The 21,047-nt window shown below is 41.8% G+C and overlaps 1 protein-coding gene across 1 annotated transcript; it reads left to right on the forward strand.

The window, feature by feature from the left end:
* Window positions 1-6,034: 6,034 nt before the first annotated feature.
* Window positions 6,035-8,297, forward strand: adra2a (adrenoceptor alpha 2A). Its single transcript, XM_079158911.1, has 2 exons — window positions 6,035-6,149; window positions 6,331-8,297. Exon 2 carries the CDS (start codon window positions 6,536-6,538, stop codon window positions 7,802-7,804), a length of 1,269 nt encoding a protein of 422 aa, XP_079015037.1. The 5' UTR covers window positions 6,035-6,149; window positions 6,331-6,535; the 3' UTR covers window positions 7,805-8,297.
* Window positions 8,298-21,047: the final 12,750 nt, after the last annotated feature.

Consider the following 21,047-nt stretch of genomic DNA (forward strand, 5'->3'; position numbering starts at 1 on the left):
TGAGCAGATGTTGAAAGCAAAGTGTTTGGGTCAGTCGTCTATTGACTGGACGAGCAGATGCAGACATGACTACCTCTATATGAGTCTTCATTGCTGACCACAGTGACCGAGATCCAGTCTGAGGTGTTTCTACCCGTGTACATACAAAGCTGCGTGTTGGCAGCAGGAACTTGGATTTGGACGAACAATTCGACCCCAGTTTGTTTTATGACGCATCCTTCCGTTTTATTTTGGTTACATGCCTTTACTAAGTATTATTTGGCAAATATAATGAGGAAACAGTTTGTGTGCTTGGTTGTAAATGACAAACGTAATGCCGCCCCATTGTAAGACAGTTACCCTGACACCAACTAGCTGCAGAGTACTACTTTGCAAATGAGTGAAAATGACCATGTGTGGTGATGTTCTGTATGTACATACATCTTTTTAACTGTAATAAACCGATACATATTTACAAATTTATGATGTGTTACTCTCCTATGTTTCAGTAAAAAGTTATCTGAAAAGAAAATATTATTGTAGTTTTAAAACACAAAAGGTTCACAAGTACCAATAATATGTTGAGAGAGATTTAAAATAAGTTAAGTTGATATTCAATGAATAAGATCTTTTCTTTTTAAACTTTAACCAAGATTTTATCAATTAAGAATTTGTCTTTGGTATCCCTTATTGCTGACAGAGTGAAGACAATATCAAAGCTTTTTGTCCAAATTCTCAGAGAAATTATTCAAAGCTACAGTGAAATTCAGGGCTCGCTGTCCTCACATTTTAATCACAGAAAAAAACTGAATTTATTGTTGGGATTCATTATTTTGGTTAGAAAAACATTAGCGTGTATTCCAGTGTTTCTATTTCAGAGGCTGTGCGTCTCTGCTCCAGGTCAACACCGCCCCCTGCTGGTCAATTAAAGTCTTAATATGATCAAAGCCGCCTGTATTTCTGTAACACTACCATCTGAAAGTCACTTCTGTCAGGCAAATGAAGTCTAACATCCCGCTTCGTTTCGCTGAAATGTGTGGAGCTGCGGATGAATTTCCCTACCTGTTTGTCTGCGCCCTGTCGCCAAAAAGGGGCTCGAAATCACCTGTAAAAAAAACAAAGTAGTTACGTTAAAACAGACCCTGAGCGCTCTGACCTCAGATTCTTCATCCTCTAAATTGTCAGACCACTTTAATTAAACATGTTCCCACGGCGTCATCCTCCTAAAACTGGAAAGCTCTTGCACGAGACGACAGGTGTCACTGTATCCTTGCGCTTAGTGTGCACCCTCATGCATCAACAAGCGCCACGACAAAACAGCTGTTTACCCAACAGAAGTCAGTGAGTCAGTCCTGTGGCTGCAACGGGCGATGTTATTTTACCAGCACGGAAAGACGGGATTATCAGGCTGATATGAGCACTTTGATATTGCGCTTGGAATAGTCACTCATAGGCTACTCACACAGCCAATGGGAAGCCACACTCACACTAAAAAGTATGACAAATGGAGGTAATGCTTGATTTAAACAAATAAATAATGATTTTAAGAGTCATAAGCAATTAAGTAAAAAAAAAAAAATCATAGTATATTTTTTTAAAATAGAAAAGAAAACAGTCTAGTTTTGTCAACAAAAAAAGGTCATAGTCTATATATATGTCGGGAAAATAAATCAGGAAAAAGTCATAGTACAGTATGTTGAAGAAAATTATTAAAAAAGTCATAATATAGTATGTTGAAGAAAATCTTTAAAAACTCAGAGTATAGTTTGTTGAAAAAAGTCATAAAAAAGACATAGTATTGCAAGTGAAAAAAGTTATGAAAAAGTTATAGTATTGTATGTTGAACAAAAAAGATAAAAAGTCATAATATAGTATGGCAAAAAAGTAATAGTATAGTATGTCGAAAATGTCTAAAAAAACTAGTGTAGCATCTCGAAAAAAGTTTAATATCTATATAATGTCATTACAAATCATAGTATAGTATGTCGAAAAAGGTCATAACAAATTATTAGTATAGTATGTCAAACAATTTATAAAAAAGTCATAGTATGTTGGAAAAGTCCCCAAAAAGTCATAATATAGTATGTCGAAAAATAATCTTTAAAAAGTCATAGTATGGCATATCAAAAAGGGTCATAAAAGAGTCATACTATCTGGGTAGATGGGGAAACCTCTCTGCTGTTGCACAAGAAAACAGGAAGAGGGATATGGTTTCCATTAGCCTGCGTGGACCGCGCTGTCATGCTCTCTCTACTCCCCCTCCCGTGCATCTCTCTCCCGTCACTCCCTCTCTGGAGATGCAGAAAACCCGAGGCCCATTACGTGGGCCACAACCCCGGGTTCATTCGTAGTGCTCTACCACACGCATCATGGTTCATATGGAGTGCCTTTCTTTCATTAATTATTAAGTCATGAATGAGTCATTCTATAGTCTGTCAAAAAAGTTATAGTATGTCGAAAAATGGGTGTTCACTCAAAATGTCAATATTTAAGGCACTATTCATTTACTACACATTTAGAGTGAACAGTGAAGAGTTGAATCCGAGCACTTGACTAGAACAACCTATTACAACACAAATGCACAAAATAATTGACAGAAACGGCTCCTTAAAATATAACAGTACTTAACGATACTGATTAAAACCAATAATATATATATATAATATCCCTGAACAGGATAAGAGGATAACGATAATGGAATGGATGGATAGTTTGCTCTAAAGTTTTTGGAGTTGAGCAACTCCACACACTGTAAGCTAGCGACTGCCGAGACATGAAAAATGTTGTGCGTGCCCTAAAAATGTCATAAGTGTTTGTTAGCCCGTCAGTTCTACCGTTCTGCTCTTCGTTCTACAGCTGGGTCATCAGTTTCTTACTGCCCCCCCTGTGACCTCAAGTCTCCATGCCCGAGTTCTAGTGTGGTCCTGTGAACATGTCCATGTTCCCGTCTCTGTGGCCATAGGGCCCTCCCTCCTGGTTTCCCTCCAGAGAAGTTCTGCCCTGCTCCCGGGCCGTCTGCCTGGTGGTCTCGTGCTCCGCCCCTGTCCAGCCGCCGGGGCCTTCAGCCTGTGTCCATGTCCAGTCCTCCATTTGTATTAGTTTCCTGGGCACTTGTTCCTAAGTAACAGGTTTGGACCCAAACGCAGATAAGGATGAGGAGGCAACTCAGAAGATATAATGCCCAAAAAATCAGAGAGGCTCTGGAAACAGAGCCAGACTGTTAGTAGTGTCAGAAAAATATCATGTCATAACAAATGTAATGCCTTAAAACATATCATTGCATGACAAATAAAATGGTATGCCTTAAACAGTGTCCTAACGTTCTTTTTGAGAAGGTATAATGTTGGACCATGACGGAAATGTGTGTAAAAGTAGCAGGATTTCAACGGCACTAGATTGATTTAACATCATCAAAAAAAATTAGAAAGCACTTTAATCCAGTGGACCCAACACTAAGTCGTGTCCACCATGTCCAGGACAGACTGATGTCAAGGACACCACAGCCTCCCACAGTTACTCAGGAATTTCCTTCTCCAAGCAGCCCTCCCAGAGTGATTTCAAATTTACCACAAACATTGAATTGTGTGACAGAGTCATAGCTTTTTGTGGTAAGAAGGGGCTCCAGTTCCAGGAAGACTCTGGGAGTTTGGAAAATGATAAATCCCCTGATGGATGAAATCTGAAGAAATGTTTTCTTTTTCTTGATTTGCGGAAATGATGCAAAATAACAATCAGTGGACATTCGCGGACGTGACGGGAAGGACCTTTTATTTTAGTATTTGTATGTTCTCTACTTTTTGCAGGGTTGTGTGAGTATTTGCAATTGTAATTTCAAAGCAACTTTGGTATCGCACTAAAACTAAAACTGCTTTCTATCATGGCTGACACTGATGTTAGTTGGGATAAAACGGAACCCGTTCATGAGTTAAAGGAACAGTGAGTCGGAACAAGTGGCATCTAGCGGTGAGGTTGCAGATTGCATACAACTCACCGTCGGTACCTGAATTTCATGATACAATAGCATACGAAAATTGTAAAAAATATAAAATAAAAGTCAGACTGGTAAGCCTCCCTTGAGGCTGAACTGCTCAAGTGGCGCCTGTTAGCACCATAGCTAGGCTAATTGAACCATTTAGCAGCCAGTAGCCAATCAGAGGGTAGAGTAGGGGCGGGTCTACCCGCAAGGCATACTGGGTAGACACGCCCGCACACGCGCAAAATGGATCGAGCAGCGTGCAGGGATTGGGCGCCGACACTCGCCCTTCCTTTTCCAAGCGTGACAGGGAGAGGCTCTCGCTAGAGTCAGCGTTTTTACTGTAACATGGCTGACTTAGTGAAGAGAACAAGCTCCCTGTGTAGATATAAACGGCTCACTGTACGATAACAAAACACTTGGTTTCAGGTGATTGTATACTAAACACAGTTATGAATAGCAGTAACTATTAAACAAGTTTTATGCAAGTTTTACATCTCTGTTTTATAAAAACTAATAAAAATGACAACATATCGTCTCACATACTGCTGGTTTATTTCATATTTATCTAAAATAAGTATTAACCAACAAAACCAACCCATGAACTTGTTTTTAAGAGTAAACGTACGTGAACTGTTCCATGTCTGCTGCACCTACAACGCCTTAAGCCTGTAGAGAAAGTAAACAAGATGGATCTTGTTTTTCATGGACATGAAAAACACGTGTCATTTTGACAGCTAAACGTCATCCAGTGAAACAGCACTGGGCAAATGACGTGAGGTGTCAGGTAATGTTAAATGTGTGCATTGATGATCAGATGTTTCCTTTAATTGGCCAAATCATCTATAGGTCTGAGAATCAGTCTGAGGTCTGCTCCTGGCAGAAGTTTCCCTCCTGTGTTGGATATGAAGTGTCAAAAGGTGAATAAATAAATAAAGTTTAGACAAAGGAATAAAAGGCCTCTCTTTATATCCACGTGGTGTGGCTCTGGCTGCTGCTTAGCAACGGAGTATAGCACCTGCACTGCAAAAAATATCTGTCCCAACAGGTCCTGTGGTTTACTCTTTAATAATCGTCTATTTTTTGAGTCTTTGAATTTGTGTTTTATTGTTTTCAGCTCAGTTTCAGAAATGCCATATAATAATAGTTTAAGAAACACATCATGAAGATGCTGACATCTCAGTGTCAACAAAAGACTGGATCCAGCACATTTTGGTTGTTTGCAAACAACTACACTTGTTATGGAAAATGAAATTGAAAGCAAGAGTGTTAATTATCATTCATTATCGTAAACACACGTCTCTCTACTCTATCCTCTCTCAAATCAAAAATCAAACCCCTGCATTTCTCCTGTCTCTTTTAAAGATCAATACCTTTAATGCACTTTTATTTCCTTATTTATTAGAATCTTACTGCACTGTAACTTTGTTTTGTTTATGTTTTTGCATTTTATTCTACTGGGGTTTTATTTTTGTTTGGTTTCTATTGTTTTTTACCTCATAAATAAACTTGTCTCGATCATGTACTTAGTTGCCCTTTTATATAGGGAACACACAATAACAGAAACACTCTAATGGAGACCATTTTAACAAAAAATACTAAAACTTCAGAGTTGACCACTCACCTGAATATGTGTCAATGGCATGTTGTGGCATGTGTAGTATACCTGTTAATGTGTTCAACACCTGTACCTGTAGTTATGTAGCCTATATGTGTCCACGTGTAATACTCTTTTTTCCCCTTGTTGATGGCGTTTCCCTCCTGCAATTCCTTCATTGCTATAAAAGTGCATTAGTGTTTGGTGTTATTAGACCCACATGTCGGTCCATGTTGACACTCTGTGAACGCACAGTGAGCGGAACACTTTTTGCAGCGTGCGGGCTATAAAGAGAGGGAGTGGCGCACTGGTTGACACTGAGAAGAGAGGACCCGCACACAGACGGCAGCACGGCAGCGCCCGGGATAACATGATTAGCGCGCTATTAGGTCCGCGACTGAGCACCACTAGATGCAGCACAGGGACCATTGTTTCGGGAAAGAGAGGAGACACGGAGGGAAGACTTCACGCTTGATCCGCCTCATGGATCGTATTTGCTTCCTATTGATCTGTTTAAAGAAGTTACCCACTGACAGCTTTTTTTTTCATGCCCGTGCGTCTCTGGCACCAGAGAGGTTGTGCCACCGCTTTCTTGCTCAGGTAATATAATTTCGCACTTTATATGTTATTTAAAAAAAAAAAATGCTATTCAGGGAAAAGAGCTGATATACTGCTTGAGCTAATTATAGTTGTATTAATGCAAAGTATTTCATAACTGATTTAAAAGTGTAAATAGCGTTGAAGCTATCTGATTTTTCCTCTTGTTGCCTCATATTTTCAGATGAATTGACAGCCTTATAAATGATAAGAGCTTCCCCTCAAGGAGGTTGTACACGATGAAAGCGAAAAATCCGGGAAAGCCTCAGAGGAGTGATTCAGTTCCTTCCCTTCACAGCCCTGCTGTGAGTTACTAGCTCGGTCCTTCCTGGTGATGATATTTGTTAACCTCAGGGGAACTCACATAGGAAGTGGGCCAATCTACTCCAATGGGGTTTGACAACGAGACCAATCAGACTCTTCCAGACGTGGCCCCTTACAGCCTCCGGATCTCACTGCCGCTCACTGTGCTGGTGGGAATCATGATCTCGCTGACAGTGTTTGGCAACGTGCTGGTGGTCATAGCTGTGTTTACAAGCCGGGCCCTGAGGGCACCGCAGAACTTATTTTTGGTGTCTTTGGCGTCGGCAGACATTTTGGTTGCTACCCTCGTGATGCCTTTTTCCTTGGCCAATGAGCTCATGGGATACTGGTACTTTGGTGAGGTGTGGTGTGAGATATACCTGGCACTTGATGTTCTTTTCTGCACCGCCTCCATTGCCCACCTCTGTGCCATCAGCTTAGACCGCTACTGGTCCATCACACAGGCCATCGAGTACAACCTGAAGAGGACGCCGCGACGCATCAAGTGCATCATCTTCATCGTGTGGGTCATTGCGGCGGTCATCTCCTTCCCGCCTCTTATCACCATGGAGAAAGAAAACAGCGAGGAGGAGCCTGTGTGCAAGATCAATAATGACAAGTGGTACGTCATCTCCTCCTGCATCGGCTCCTTCTTCCTCCCCTGCGTCATCATGGTCCTGGTTTACGTGCGCATCTACCAGATCGCCAAGAAGAGGACGCGGGCGCCGCCGGGAGACAGGAAGCGGAAGGAGATGCCGAAGACGGCGACTGTTGCTGCCGCCAACCAGAAGGAGAACGGCATGGGTGCAGGTGACGCCGAGGAGCGCCTCTGCCACGAGAAGCTGAATGGCGAGAAGGACATCGAGCTGAAGGAGGGAGTGGGAGGAGAAGGAGGAGCCGATGAGGAGAAGGGCGAGGTCAACGGGCTGGACCTTGAAGAGTCATCCTCCTCTGACCACAAAGTGAACAATCCCTGCTCGATCAAAAAGAAAGTGGCCAAGGGGAAAACCAAACAGAGCCAAATCAAACCGGGGGATGTTGGCATCCAAAAGAGGGCATCAAGCACCAAGGGCAGCCGCTGGAAGGGTCGACAGAACCGGGAGAAACGCTTCACCTTCGTCCTGGCCGTGGTCATTGGCGTGTTTGTCATCTGCTGGTTTCCCTTTTTCTTTACATACATGCTGATGACGCTGTGCGAGTCCTGCCTGGTGCCCGACACCCTGTTCAAGTTCTTCTTCTGGTTTGGCTATTGCAACAGTGCGCTGAACCCCATCATTTACACTATCTTCAACAATGACTTTAGGAGGTCGTTCAAAAAGATACTGTGCAAGAGGGACAGTAGTAGATATGTATGATGGACTCTATCTTTATGTACATACTTTTTTTACTATATTGTACATACAATATAAAATACATAGACCATTGCGCATGGGTCAGTGGCTTGTACGCTCTCGGTGTAACTGCTTGAAAAGGTTTTCCCAGGATGAGCTTTACGTGCAGCATCTTTTCAAAGCATCCACCACAACCTTCACAGAGAGTCTATAACAGAACACCACACCACAGTGAAACCATGTTTTTATTTTAAATTGTATTATTATTTTTATAAATGAAACAAACATAGTGAAGTCATGCTAGGTGTTGTACTTTAAGACAGTATGTTGTGCAAATTGACCTGTCTGAATATTCGTCTATTCTTTCGTTGTTATGGATACAGTATTGCCATTTTGTGTAATATGACGATAATGATGGCGACGGGGGTTAGGATGATGATGACGATTACAATGATCATCATGATGAAGATGATGATGGTGATGATGATGATGAATATGATGAAGTGTGGGAAGAAGGCTGGCTCTTTAAAGAATAAAATCAATTTCCTGAACTGGTCTCAAGGCTCTACAGCAATTTAAAGCATGAAGTTAGTGACAATATCTCATTTTAATGTTGGACTGCATGGTTACACACATACATAGTTACAATGTAATGTAACGTCCTCAAAAGTCACAAAAACAGTCTTTTCATGACTTTTGGGGACATTAAATTGACTTATCATATATATATATATATATATATATATATATATACACAACCCTTACCCTGACCTTAAACCAAGTCTTCACCCTAAGAGTTAATGGTTTATGTTATGGGGACGCACATTTTGCTTCCACAAGGAAGATGAGTCCCCACAATGTGACTCTGTAGACAGATATACTATGTCCCTACAATACAGGTAAAACTCGGACACACACACACACACACACACACACACACACACACACACACACACACACACACACACACACACACACACACACACACACACACACACACACACACACACACTCTCTCTAAAGGCAAAGATATGCGGAAAGGCAGAAAGGCAGAAATAGAATCTGTTGTCGAAAACATTTGAGTCTGAATTTGCATTCAGAACGTGAGCTGGTGAGAGTTCCCAAAATGCAAATCTGCTGTTATCCATGTGAAGGTGTGAAAACTTTTGGACCCATGAGTCCTCTTGTGCAGTAAATGGTCGATTGAATCTGACCTTTGCAAGAGATTAACAAGGAGCTCAATTCTTACCATAATGGGCCCTGAATGGAATATGTACAAATGTTCTTTGGTTCTCAGATTAATGATGGAGGTCTTCATTCTGAGATGTCAGATTCCCAAAAATTGAATTACATGTTATATCTTTTTGAATCTTACAAGTGAGTGTTTGCTAAGGCCCTCAGAGGCCGTTTCTAAATCAATTGTGAATGATAAATACAGTTGCAATGCGAGGCATGGGAAGTGGTGAAGTAACGGTTCATTTGCTGCTTTGTGTTATCACGGTATGCGTCGTTAAGAAGACATGGAGCCTGTCAAACCAGAACCTGATTGACTGCTCTCTCTCTCTCTCTCTCTCTCTCTCTGCTCAAGTCTAGGAGAATGGGTGAATAAAACAATGGAGTGACTATCATTTGTGCGGCGAATATAGAAAATAGAGCTTCTCCCAGCGGAGGGAGTGTAAGTAAATGCATTCTTTTTGACAGTCAGGAAGGCAGGTGAACGGCGCTATCTACAGAAAGCTAAATGGTTCTCCTGGGAGATTCTCTCTCTCTCAGTATATCATTCATTTCGTCCAACAGAGCCTGGTGCGTGCTGGTATTCAGTGTTTCCCAGCATGTTCACAACATGTGTAAGTGTTTGAGTCTGTGAGAAAGAGAGAGTGTGTGAGAATGTGCACGTGTGTGTTTGCAGTGCATATAAACAGACGGGGAGAGCTCCCACTGGACAGAAAAGCTTGCGGTTGTGCCAATGCTCCACGTTCAGCGTTGTGGAAGATTTTGAGGGGAAAAAAAAAACATTCTAGATTACTTACTCTAAACATTAGGAGCTGACAGAGCCCCAATGTCCCCACTTTTTTTTTTCTTCTCTTGTGTGCAAAAGCTAGTATCTTCTGGCATCAAGTTAATTATCTTGTGCTCACAACATTTAACTTGTATTTATTCATTTATTCATATGTATAGTTGAGTGTTCGTTCATGAGCTAATTTTAATCTGCAGTCCCTGGGCAGGTTATTACAAATGAGTGGCACAGCGTTATCGATAGAATGCTTCAGCAAATAATACAATAAAATACATAAATACATTACAAAAGTAGCAGATTCAATTCAGAGTATGTTACTCCTGATTACAGGTTTGGTTTGCTTTGAGCCATCTCTTTAGTTTCTGTTTTAAGAATAGGTAATTAGTGCTCTGGCTTTCCCAAACGTACTACATCTGTATTGTACAACACAGTCCCCTCTGGTAGTTATCCTCATTGCCCTCCGTTTACTATGCTTTTGCATTATTAACTGACTCAGTGTGGGAGGTTCAAGCCTATGTAAAACCTTAAAGACGAGACAAGCATCTACAAATTGTTTACAACCGCAAAAACTATCACAATTACGTGAGTTGTACTTTTATAATTATCCTGTGGCACAAAATAGAAAAAATATCACATTTCAGTCAGGAAACAAGAGCAAATTCATTTAGAAGTAAAAGCCTTTCAGCGTTTTTTCACATTTGCACTTTTTATTCCAATTAAATTAGATTCTGGTTCATTTTCGGGCCTTTGCGCAATTTGTTTGGGCAAGTGTGAAATAGCACTCGGATGCTGACCAAAACAACTGCATGGAGACCCTGGACTCTGGAGCGTCTGGTTTGTGGTGGGAATGTGATCCGACCCAACTACCAGGTGTGGTCTGCAAGTTTGCCCTAAACTATTCCTGTAGCCAGGTGTGCTTTGCTTTCTGGAATGCAGTAGAGCACGCAAATTGTAGCAGTTTGTGTCGTAGAAATAGCAGCTAGCCGGAGAATGAACCAAGGTCTCAACTGGACTTGCCTCAAAGTGCATTCAGCGTTCTGCTGGTATAGTTTTGCCCCGATTATTACCATGGAGTGAAATGTTAAATTGCCTTTAACGTTTTTCTAACAGAAATATGCACAAGACCTTCTTCCTGTATTTTCTTTCGTACTCGAGACACATCTGACCAATAAGTGGACTGAACACTCTCACTTGATTTTTCTCTGTGCAAAATGAAACTGCACCGAGGGGAAAACGCTTCAGATTTCAAGTGAAATGAAATCTAGGCAGAAGGAGCAGAGTTAAATGAAAATACAAATTAAATGAATAAAGAATGGCGGAAAAGCAAAAAAGGTTGAGCAGAAAAGGTCAGGGGAAAAATAAAGACAAGACAAGCGTCTACAATCATAATTAAATGAGCTGTACTTTTTTACTTTTATAATTATCTTGTGGCATAACATAGAAAAAAATAATAATCACCTTACAGCATTTTCGGGGCTTGCATAGAGAGGGAAAGTGTCTGATTGAAATATGCCCCAGACCTTCTTTCTTACACATCTGATAAGTGGACTTACTGTATGGAGAATTATTATTATTTTGAGGCTGATGCTGCAACATGATTTTAAAGAGTTTTACGATAACAAATGTATTTTTCAAAAATAACGTTGTTACAATGCCATAGAAAAATCCTGCTAGCTGCGGCAGTGAATTGCATTAACAGTCAGTCGGCACCAAATGCAGAGGAGGAGGAAAGAGTAGCAACGGACAAGATCAGGCTGCTGCTATGGACCAGCAGGTGACACATGTGGTGACTGTTAACAGAGCCAGCCAGTAAGCAGCAGTACCACCAATGCTGTACCATTCAGGTGGCTCAAACTTATCTCTTATTTGTGGTTCAGAGCGGTGTATTTTGTTAATGCGTGGTTGGCTTTAAGTTAGTGTAGCATGCCTGCACTGTAAATCCTTTGACAGGTGAATATATTTCTAGTTATTGTGCTTTTGGCTTTGAGTGCTCCTGCACTGTAAATCCTGTTGAGACTCAGGTGAATGTAATGTCTTAGTTTGTATGCTGGCGTTAATGGTGTGTGGGCCTATGTGCGCTGTAAATCTTGTTGAGGTAAATTGGGTATGAGACTGGTCCAGACAAAAATTGCCCAGGCCGAATATTGTTCCCAGTTTGACTCTGGCTGTGGCATGGGGATATGAGAGACTAAATATGGAAGCTAGTCTCTAGATTCGGCAAACTAAGACTGCTGAAGCCTCATTTTGAATGGCTTTTGAATACATTTCTGCTCAGAACGAGGACTGTGGATTTTGTTGCCCCATCGCTTACATTTGAATCGAGCTAAGAAGTCAGTGTGGACTGGACGAACAATTTCACAGACTAAAAACTCTTTTCATGTACATATGGGCATGCGGGTATTGCTTTAAGGCAGACTTGAGAAAAGTACCAAACCTTTAAAAATGTGAAGCAGCGCAGGGGGGGAGTGTTTGTGTGTGTGTGGGGGGGGTGCCAGTAGACATTTTTCACTCCTTTTCCTCTCCGTACCTCACACATCAGCAAGCAGCAGTGATAGCATTAGGCAGATGTGCTCGCTGACAGCCTGAAGAATTCAGCTGTTGAAGTCAGCAGACTCCTTCCCCTCAACACACACTCTCAGCCTCTGGGAATATAGGGAGCATGGATCATCAGGTTAGAGTGCACATCCGTCTTCAGAAGGCTAATCGCGGTGGCTAAGAGCAGCTACCATTCAAAGAGACGGGGACAAAATGTCAGCAGCTGCACAAATCATACAGGACAAACAATCATTTTTAGTTGGGCGGTGTGGGCGTTGTGGGGGGATGAAGTTGCATGTAACTTGGCTGCCTCGCATTTGAGATGACAGTCTGCGTTTGCTTCTGTGCATGTATGTGTGTGTAGATGTGTTTGTGTGTGTGTGTGTGTGTAGATGTGGGAGGATGGGCGATTCTGTTTTGTACACGTGTACTGTAGGTGGCCGGGGGGGAAGAGGTCCTGATGACGGTGAGTGTTGACTGAGGCACCCACATGCTACAACCTGTGCATCATTTTTCATTTTTATTTTGTTTACTGTGACATCCGCCTATTCGAGGTGGCTACAGTTACATTATTGTTACGAATAATACTAATGACTCACTCTTGCTTTGCCATACTTTTATTTGCTTTTCTTCAATGCAGCAATTTCACAGTGGGTCTGTGTTTGTCACCTAAATGATACTTTACACCGTGCAGGAACATATTATTTAGTGGGATCATGTTTTCTAACAGTCAGCTCATATTTGGCTGTCAGCTCCTTACCCTTAAAAGTGTTTCAGAGGTATCATTTAAAACGGAGACTCATTAACGACGGGGCTGATTAGCTGTCACGCCCGTGGGTCTGATTGGAGACACAAAACAATGCTGGCCAGTGGATATTTCCCTGGGAAATAATTTGTCTAGACAAATCTATTTTCCAGGAGCTCATTATGATCGAGAGCAATCAGCTCCCATCATTCCCAAAGACCTCACGGCATTACGCAACGTGATTATTAGAAATGTGAGGTAATTTGCTGGTGGTTGAAGAAAAGGACACAGTGCAGGGTTTGACGTTCCACTGCCTGAGCTGCAGGGGCTCTAATTTCTACCTGAAATATGTATGCATGTATGTAAGTGTACTCCTACAGACCCATGTGCATAAACTGTACACACACACACACACACACACACACACACACACACACACACACACACACACACACACACACACACACACACACACACACACACACACACACACACACACACACACACACACACACACACACACACACACACACACACACACACACACACACTATTTCTGCCAATATACATCCAAAATGTAAACTTGAATATGAGCTAAGAAAAATAAATAATGAAATTAGGTTTTAATTGGTTAATTTATCTTTAGAAGTATATCTCTAACCTGTAATACTCCCTCAATTTATCAGAGTATCACCAGAGAGCGTTTAACCGAGGTGGAAGATTAAAAAAACAACCAACACATTCACAGCCCCTGGCACACCGTGGCTCTGTAATTATCGCAGATAAAAGCTGAGTTGAGCTGTCCATTATTCAGGCTCTTTGTGCTGCAACTACTTTGTCTCTCCACGAGTGACGGACAGCAGGGAAGAATATCTGTTTGGTGACACGGGAACAGCAAAGTCAGTGTGAGGCAGAGAGGGCAGTTGAAGTGGGTTGCTGTAGTGTGTGTAATGACTGTCTAGTGTGTGCTGATGGACAGGCTGGTGGGCGTTTGAAGGAGATTATACCTGAGCACTCCGATGTGTCATCGCCGCGGCCCTTAATGACGGTGACTAAGATGGTCAGTGAGCTTGTTGTGTCGTGAATTTGGCCAACTGTTTGTTATTGATGTTTATCTTTGATTATTTCATACTGCAGCTCTAATGTTTTTTCTCCTATGCCAGTTGGACTCTTTCAGTGTGTAAAGGGTAAATGGACTGTGCTTGTATTGTGCTTTTCAAGTCTTCCGACCACTCAAAGTACATGTCACCATTCACCCATTCACACCCATTCATACACTGATGGCAGGGGCTACCATGCAAGCTGCCACCTGCCAATCAGGACTCTAACATTCATACCCATGCATACGCCGCAAGTACTGCAGAAGCAATTAGGGGTTAATTGTCTTGCCCAAGGACACATCGACATGGACTAGCGGAGCCGGGGATCAAACCGCCGATCCTCTGATAGAAAGACGTCCCTGCTCTACCACTGAGCCCATGTGTAGATTGGATTAGGAAACAAACTATGTAGACTTTACATTCACAGTACACAACTAACACAAATATCAAACACAACGAACAAATGGACTGTTTAACAAACATATGTTTACAACTGTACGAAATGCTTGTTTATTGGTGTGTGCTGATGCGTGACTGACTTGAAAATGTGATTTTTAGGCTGCAACGAGTGTCCATAATCACATGATCATTGCTAGACTGATTTATTGTGTTTTGTGAGAAGAACCCAGCACAATAGTGGTACCCTTGACAAAAGGTCAGAGGTCACAACTGCAGTTTATTGACGTTATCAGCTTGTTTTAAGCTTCTTTCTGTCTGGTGCGTGCAGGTTACTTTGAATAGATCTCATGTGGAATGGTAACATCGTTCTTTATCATTTGTGTTCATTCAATAAAAAAAATGCATAATTTCCTGTGCAGCACAACATCAGCCCATAGATCAGAATATGCAATTCTAGAGGGTTTTATTCCAATGCTGGTAATTTTCTAAGTACATCTTTTACGATGAAAAAGTCATTGAATTTCAAAGCCATTCTGGGAAATCTCATACATTAGGAATCTAAAGGGCAGGCTAATAACAAATGTGAACTTCATTTCGCCTAAAGTCCCGTGAGGTGTTGTCAGTAAACTGCACACAGATACAACCTGACTAGGCTGTGGTGTTTTCTACCAAACAGATGCTTCATGCTTAAGATCTCTTAGTATGTCCAGCTCACTCACTGCTGTATAAATAATGTGTTTTTTCATTAATTTTCACACTTCTTTTTGGTGATCACAAAAATGTGGTGTTTTGCTGCAGCCAGACTTTTAAAGCTCATTAAACCCTGGTTGCCAAAAAAAGGGTAGCATGAGACTAAACCCACGTTTTTGTTTTGGTAAATTATATCTACAGTAACTTTATTACGCTGTCTACCAATTGTGGTCCCTTTCCATAGTGTTTATTGCTGCAGAAGTTATGTTCCCTTTTCCAGTGATTCTGTCCTCCATAATACTACCTGTGAGCTATTGTCACATATTTTATGTGAAGGGGACGCGTACAAGATAAAGACAGGGTGCTTAGTCTGTCTTTAAGTATTCTCTATAACATTCCCTATTCCTGAATAAATAAGCAATTCAAATTGAACTTAAAGAGAAGTGATATTTATAAAAAATGTCATCAGATTCTGATTCAAATACTGCTAAACTGTGAATGGTGCAAGCATGTAGTGACATCACTTTGCACCCACTGAGCCCGTCGACTCCAAACAAGTGTGAACAGCGCAGAGAAGCTACCATCAACAAGGAAATCTCTCGTGTGAAATAACCAACAGTGCTTCAACTTTGGCAGCAAATTTTTATCTAATGTAGGAGAACATTGCTTAAAGTAATACATGTTTGAGAGAGATCCAAAACCTACCTTGTAAAGCTTTGAAAGAAGCATTGAAAAACAAAACCTGTTGGGCAGAAAACAAGTTGTCATAGGAACAATAGGATGTGTTTTCCACATTCATTGTAAGTCTCCAGTTCATTGTGAACTACTGAGGTTGTACATTTTATACCATGGATTTACAGGCTCCATTTCCACTGGCCCCACTGATCAGGTTTTATTACCAAAGTCAAAGAGTATTTATACTGTGGCCCTCTGCAAAACAATATTGCTGTCAAGTCGAATCATATATTTGTGTTGAATAGTTCTCACAAATTGCACACCTTTTACCCTCAGACCCTCGTTCAGGATGAGGAAAAACCCATAGAATTAGAATGACAGAACAACCGACATTTCCATTCAAATCCACAAAGCAGGATGGCGAGAGTGGCGGCCATTTGTCTGTGTAATGTTAGCATTGCAATGAGCTAACTCCCGACATGCCGTCGCAGATTCACTGAGGTGAGGTTTTGACCGTTGGCTCGGTAACACACCAGGACTCACAGATGTTAATTATTAAGAATGTGATTATCAAGGCTACATGATGAGCATCAACAAGAGACGGACACAATGAAAGTGTGGACGGTAGGCCTGAAAGTTCTCGAATGTGTGAGTGTGACACACTTTACTGACAACAATCATGGTTTCCTTTTGAACTTTTCAAACAACAAACAGCTCAGACTCCGATCTACTGTCATTGTGTTTCTACAACAGTTCTATTCGTCTTTCTGAGAAAAAAACATCAAAAAGGAGGATCAATCACTTTCTGTGTTCAGGTATCAGTAAGTTTGTAGTTGGCATGTTTCTGTGGTTTGTTTGTTCATTCTTCTTCTTCTTACTTTCATCTAACAAACAGCAGACTCACTGTTTTCTGGTCAGCAGCTGTACCTGAGCTCTTAATCTTAATTTGAGTGACACTACCGTTTAAAGGCAGCAAAAAAAAGAAAAAAGAACGTAATCATGTAAATTATCAACATACAGTACAATTCAACATGTAATTTCATTTTACGAGCACAATAGCTGTCACGTCAGCGCCTGGTAAATATGAATAATTCAGAAATGTAAACCTTTCAGAGGAACTTGAAGTGTGACTAGAAGCCGGCAAATCACAGAAAAGAAAAGCATGATAGGTAATTATCAGTATCACGGAAAATTGGTAGAGGTGTACCAGTGGGCATGAATCCAAGTGGTGTAGATTTAAAATGTGGGTGTTATCATGACATAGATCCCATTTCCTTCATTGGAGGTGGATGGATGAAAATGTTAGTGGAAATGAAATAATGAGATAACAAGAGACATTGGATAAGGACGAAGAAAGACAGTAAAAGGCAGAGAGAGACTAGCAGGTACACTCCAGGGTTGATTAGATATTGTGAAAAGAAACAGCTAATTGAGGCGAGAGCCAAAGGTGCACGAGCAGCAGGTGTGTGTTGTGTGTCTGAGAAAGAGTGGGCGAAAGAAACAGAGACATTCAGAGAGAGTGAAGTGGCACACAAGCCACTTTGGCGGGGAACACAAAGTCCATTTCATCTATATGCTAAAGCCTTTCACTCTATTTGCATGACAAGATGTTGTGACCTCAACAAGCTCTGGCCTGCGAATTGCTGTATGTATTGCACCCTTTACCCAAACTGCATTCTGACTGTCATCTTCCCATGTAGCAGTCCCCTTTTTGTCAAAGATGATGTGATTCTGCCTCTGCCCATCAATGAGGATAATCCTATTTCCCTGAGACAAAAGGCTCATCTTTCATATCATTGCCAGTGGTAAATTAGTCTGAGGCCCAGGCATGGAAAATGGACATGATGGCCCATATTTATGGGTGAATTGGGTTATGTGGCTGGCAAACACAAATGGAAGAAAACCGCCGGTATTCTCTCTGGAACGTTCCCAGCAAATCATCATGTGTACATTAAACAGTGGTACGCCTGGGAGAATATTGGTTTGGAAACCCAGGGACATTGTGCACAATTGAAAGTCATTACAAAAACAGCAGCATATCGTAGTGTGTCATAATAGAGCGCCAGCAAATCTGTGCTTTCTCACATTGACTAACTAGCTTCATTCATTTCCTTCAAAGCAAAATCATGTTGTTTTGTCAAAATTAAAACAGAAAAACTCTTTTCCTCCCGGAGAGCGCTTAAATTGAGTTCATTGCTCCCCTGAGAGTGTGCATTTGTAAATATTGAACTAAAGCATAATCGCTCAAGAGAAATCTGGTGGGAGACAAATATTCTTTTGTTGGATCAAGGGAAAAGTGGCGGCTACAGCTGGACTTTGCCACCATGGGGGCTTTGTTCCTTCAAATGAAATGATAACATGTTGCAGCACATTAGACTGCATTATACTGTGTAAATAAAAGGCTATTACTTGTGAAATAGAGCATGAGGTATTGTTTCAAAAACCCGACATTCACTCTAAGAAGTGCTTGTTCAAAAGGAGACACAACCGCCTTCTAGGCTCACACAGAGCCGTTTACACAGCCACATCTGAGAAATGTTCCCTCTGTTCAGGTTGTGCTCACCCAAAACAATTTTAAACTTCGCCAATGACCTCATAGCATCCCTTTCCCAACAAAGGTCAGCCCTAAAATGTCTCTCTGTGGGGAGCCACATTGTTTGTTCATTGTTGCACCATAAATCAATACAAGGTGTCTTGGTGTGTGCACTATTTGTTCTTCCCTGCGTGCATGTGTGTGACTTCTATGTGACTTCACATTTTGATCTTAATGGTAAGAAAAAGAAAAGATTCTGCTTTCCAGACCTGCCCTGAAGGCTCCACACTGTGTTTCCCCTTTCACCTTCTCCTCCATTGGCCCCTTCCCTTCCCTTCCTTTCCCATGTGGATATAATTTAGGGAATGTCTAAAATACCCGACACATAGGCACACAGATTTCATCTCAAACTTCAGCTTTAAATTTATCCAATCCTTTCATTCTTTAATGTATCCAGCCTTTCAGCAGGGGAGATGGAGGTGGGCTAAATAAGATGTGAAAAGTGTGAAAAATGAGACTGAAAGAGACGGCTATGCATGGGTAACAGAGAGGTAGACAGCAGCGGGGAGAGGCCCTGGCTGTGAATACTGATGGGATAATCATTTGTGTTTCGATAGTGTATGAAAGAGCTAGCCAGCATTGTGGAGGGGATGAAAAAAAAAAGAAAAGACACTGGGAGTCTAGCTTCGGGGAAGACGACATCTGTGGTCTCTTACTCTGTCCTCGTCACGTTTTCCGGGTCCTTGTTTGTTTCTGGGGGAATTACTCAAGCCGTTGGGGAGTTATCTGATGGAAAGACAGACATCAATCTCCCATAACATGCAGGAGGAACAGAAACGCATCAAAGGAGGGCTCTCAACACTTGAGCATTAATCAAGAATGATGTGATACAATGCTCAGAATGCATGCCCTCGTACCACAGATGCATGAGAAAACAGTTCACAACCCTTGTTCCCGTTTCATAAAATATGTCACAATCTCGCCGGGCTCTTGAAAAGTCAATCAAGCCCAGCGAGTTGATGTTTACATTCTGGCTATCAGTCACTGTTATTCATCATTAACGTCCTGACAGCTTGACAAATCTATTTCTTACGCCTTAACGCCTCGATAAAACTGTCGCTGAGCATATTTCTATCAATATCTCCGCTGTCAAAATGGATTTGACTGAGCAGGTGGCAAGTCGCTGTGTAAAAGTCCTCAACACTTAGTGCCCTGCTGAGATTTGATAGTGGCTGGCTCCTTCAGGCTGTGTGTGTGTGTGTGTGTTTGTATATACATATGTGAGTGTGTGTGTGTGTGTTTGCCTCCCACCCTCTCCACATGGAGTATGTGCAGGGATCCACAGTAGTCAGTTCTCACAGGATTTCACCCGTCCCGGTGGAATTAAACGATAAACAGCGAAGCTTTTTCTGGAACTGCCCACCCCCACTCCTCGACCTCGTCCTCTTCCTCTGCTCTGCTCTCCTCCTCCCATCCTCCCCTTTCCTCTCCCTGTCCTCTTCCCTTTCATCCTCATATCTGTAACTCTCTTCTCTTCTGTAATTCTCACATCTCCTTTCCGCTTCAGGTTACAGCTGACACCCACCCTCCGGTTCCCCAAGCGCTCAGGAAAAGTGACGAGCTTTGAGGCCAATTTTACTTAGAGGCCTTCAGTGGAATTACAATTTAATAAGTGTTTTTCAGCCAGTGAACAAGGCTGGACTGAGGACTGGTGCTTTTGCTCAAAGGGGCCCATAATGCGGAAGATCTGAATATTTTAATCTGAATTATAAACTCGGACATTCAACTTTTTCTGTTTCATGCGCCAATGATCAACTTTATAGGAATGAATGGGGCGCTGCCTCCAAGGCTGTATCCAGTTCTCTTCATACATGTGGTTCCCCCTCAGATAAACACTGTTAGCTCTGTCGACATATTTTGCACTGTTATAAATGGTCCCAATCTCGTATTAAACACCTTAAATCTTGTTTCCTCTATACTTCTCATCTCCCCGTTTCCTTTCCTTTTCTTTCTACTCTCCTTTTCTGTCCTATCCTTAGTGTTTCTTTTCCTCACCTTTTCTTGTTTTCCTTCATTTCCTTTGCTCTTCTTTACAAGCTATTTTCTAATTTTCTCTCATTTCCCCCTTCCATTTCCATCCTCTCTTTTATTTCCTCCAAACTTTCCTTTCCTTCCTTGTCATTACATGTTATCTTCACCCTCCCTCCTCCTCCTCCTCCTCCTCCTCCTCCTCCTCCTCCTCCTCCTCCTCCTCCTCCTCTTGCATCTGGTGACCTCTCTTCCCCAGCGAACGTTTGGTTAAGTGGGAACTTGTTGCAGAAATATGAAAACAACAAACCACACACAAGTCAGAGGGACGTGACTGCTGCCTGGAGATAAGAGAAAAACTGTCTGCAACATTTGGAGTCCTTTAACGCCACACAAACCCTGTATGTACGGCAGCAGGCACGTAATAGCTGCTACGTTGTGGTGGAAAGGAATTATTACCAGAGGGGGATTCAATTGCAGGGACCTTGTGCGTAATTTCATACCCCCATTACACTGTTATTTTGCAGGGGGATGATGAACTTATC

The sequence above is a fragment of the Pholis gunnellus genome (assembly GCF_910591455.1).
Source record: "Pholis gunnellus genome assembly, chromosome: 5".
Classification (NCBI taxonomy): Eukaryota; Metazoa; Chordata; class Actinopteri; order Perciformes; family Pholidae; genus Pholis; species Pholis gunnellus.

Coding starts and splice junctions, on each gene's coding strand:
- adra2a (XM_079158911.1), top strand. CDS start 6,536: ATGGGGTTTGACAACGAGACCAATCAGACTCTTCCAGACGTGGCCCCT.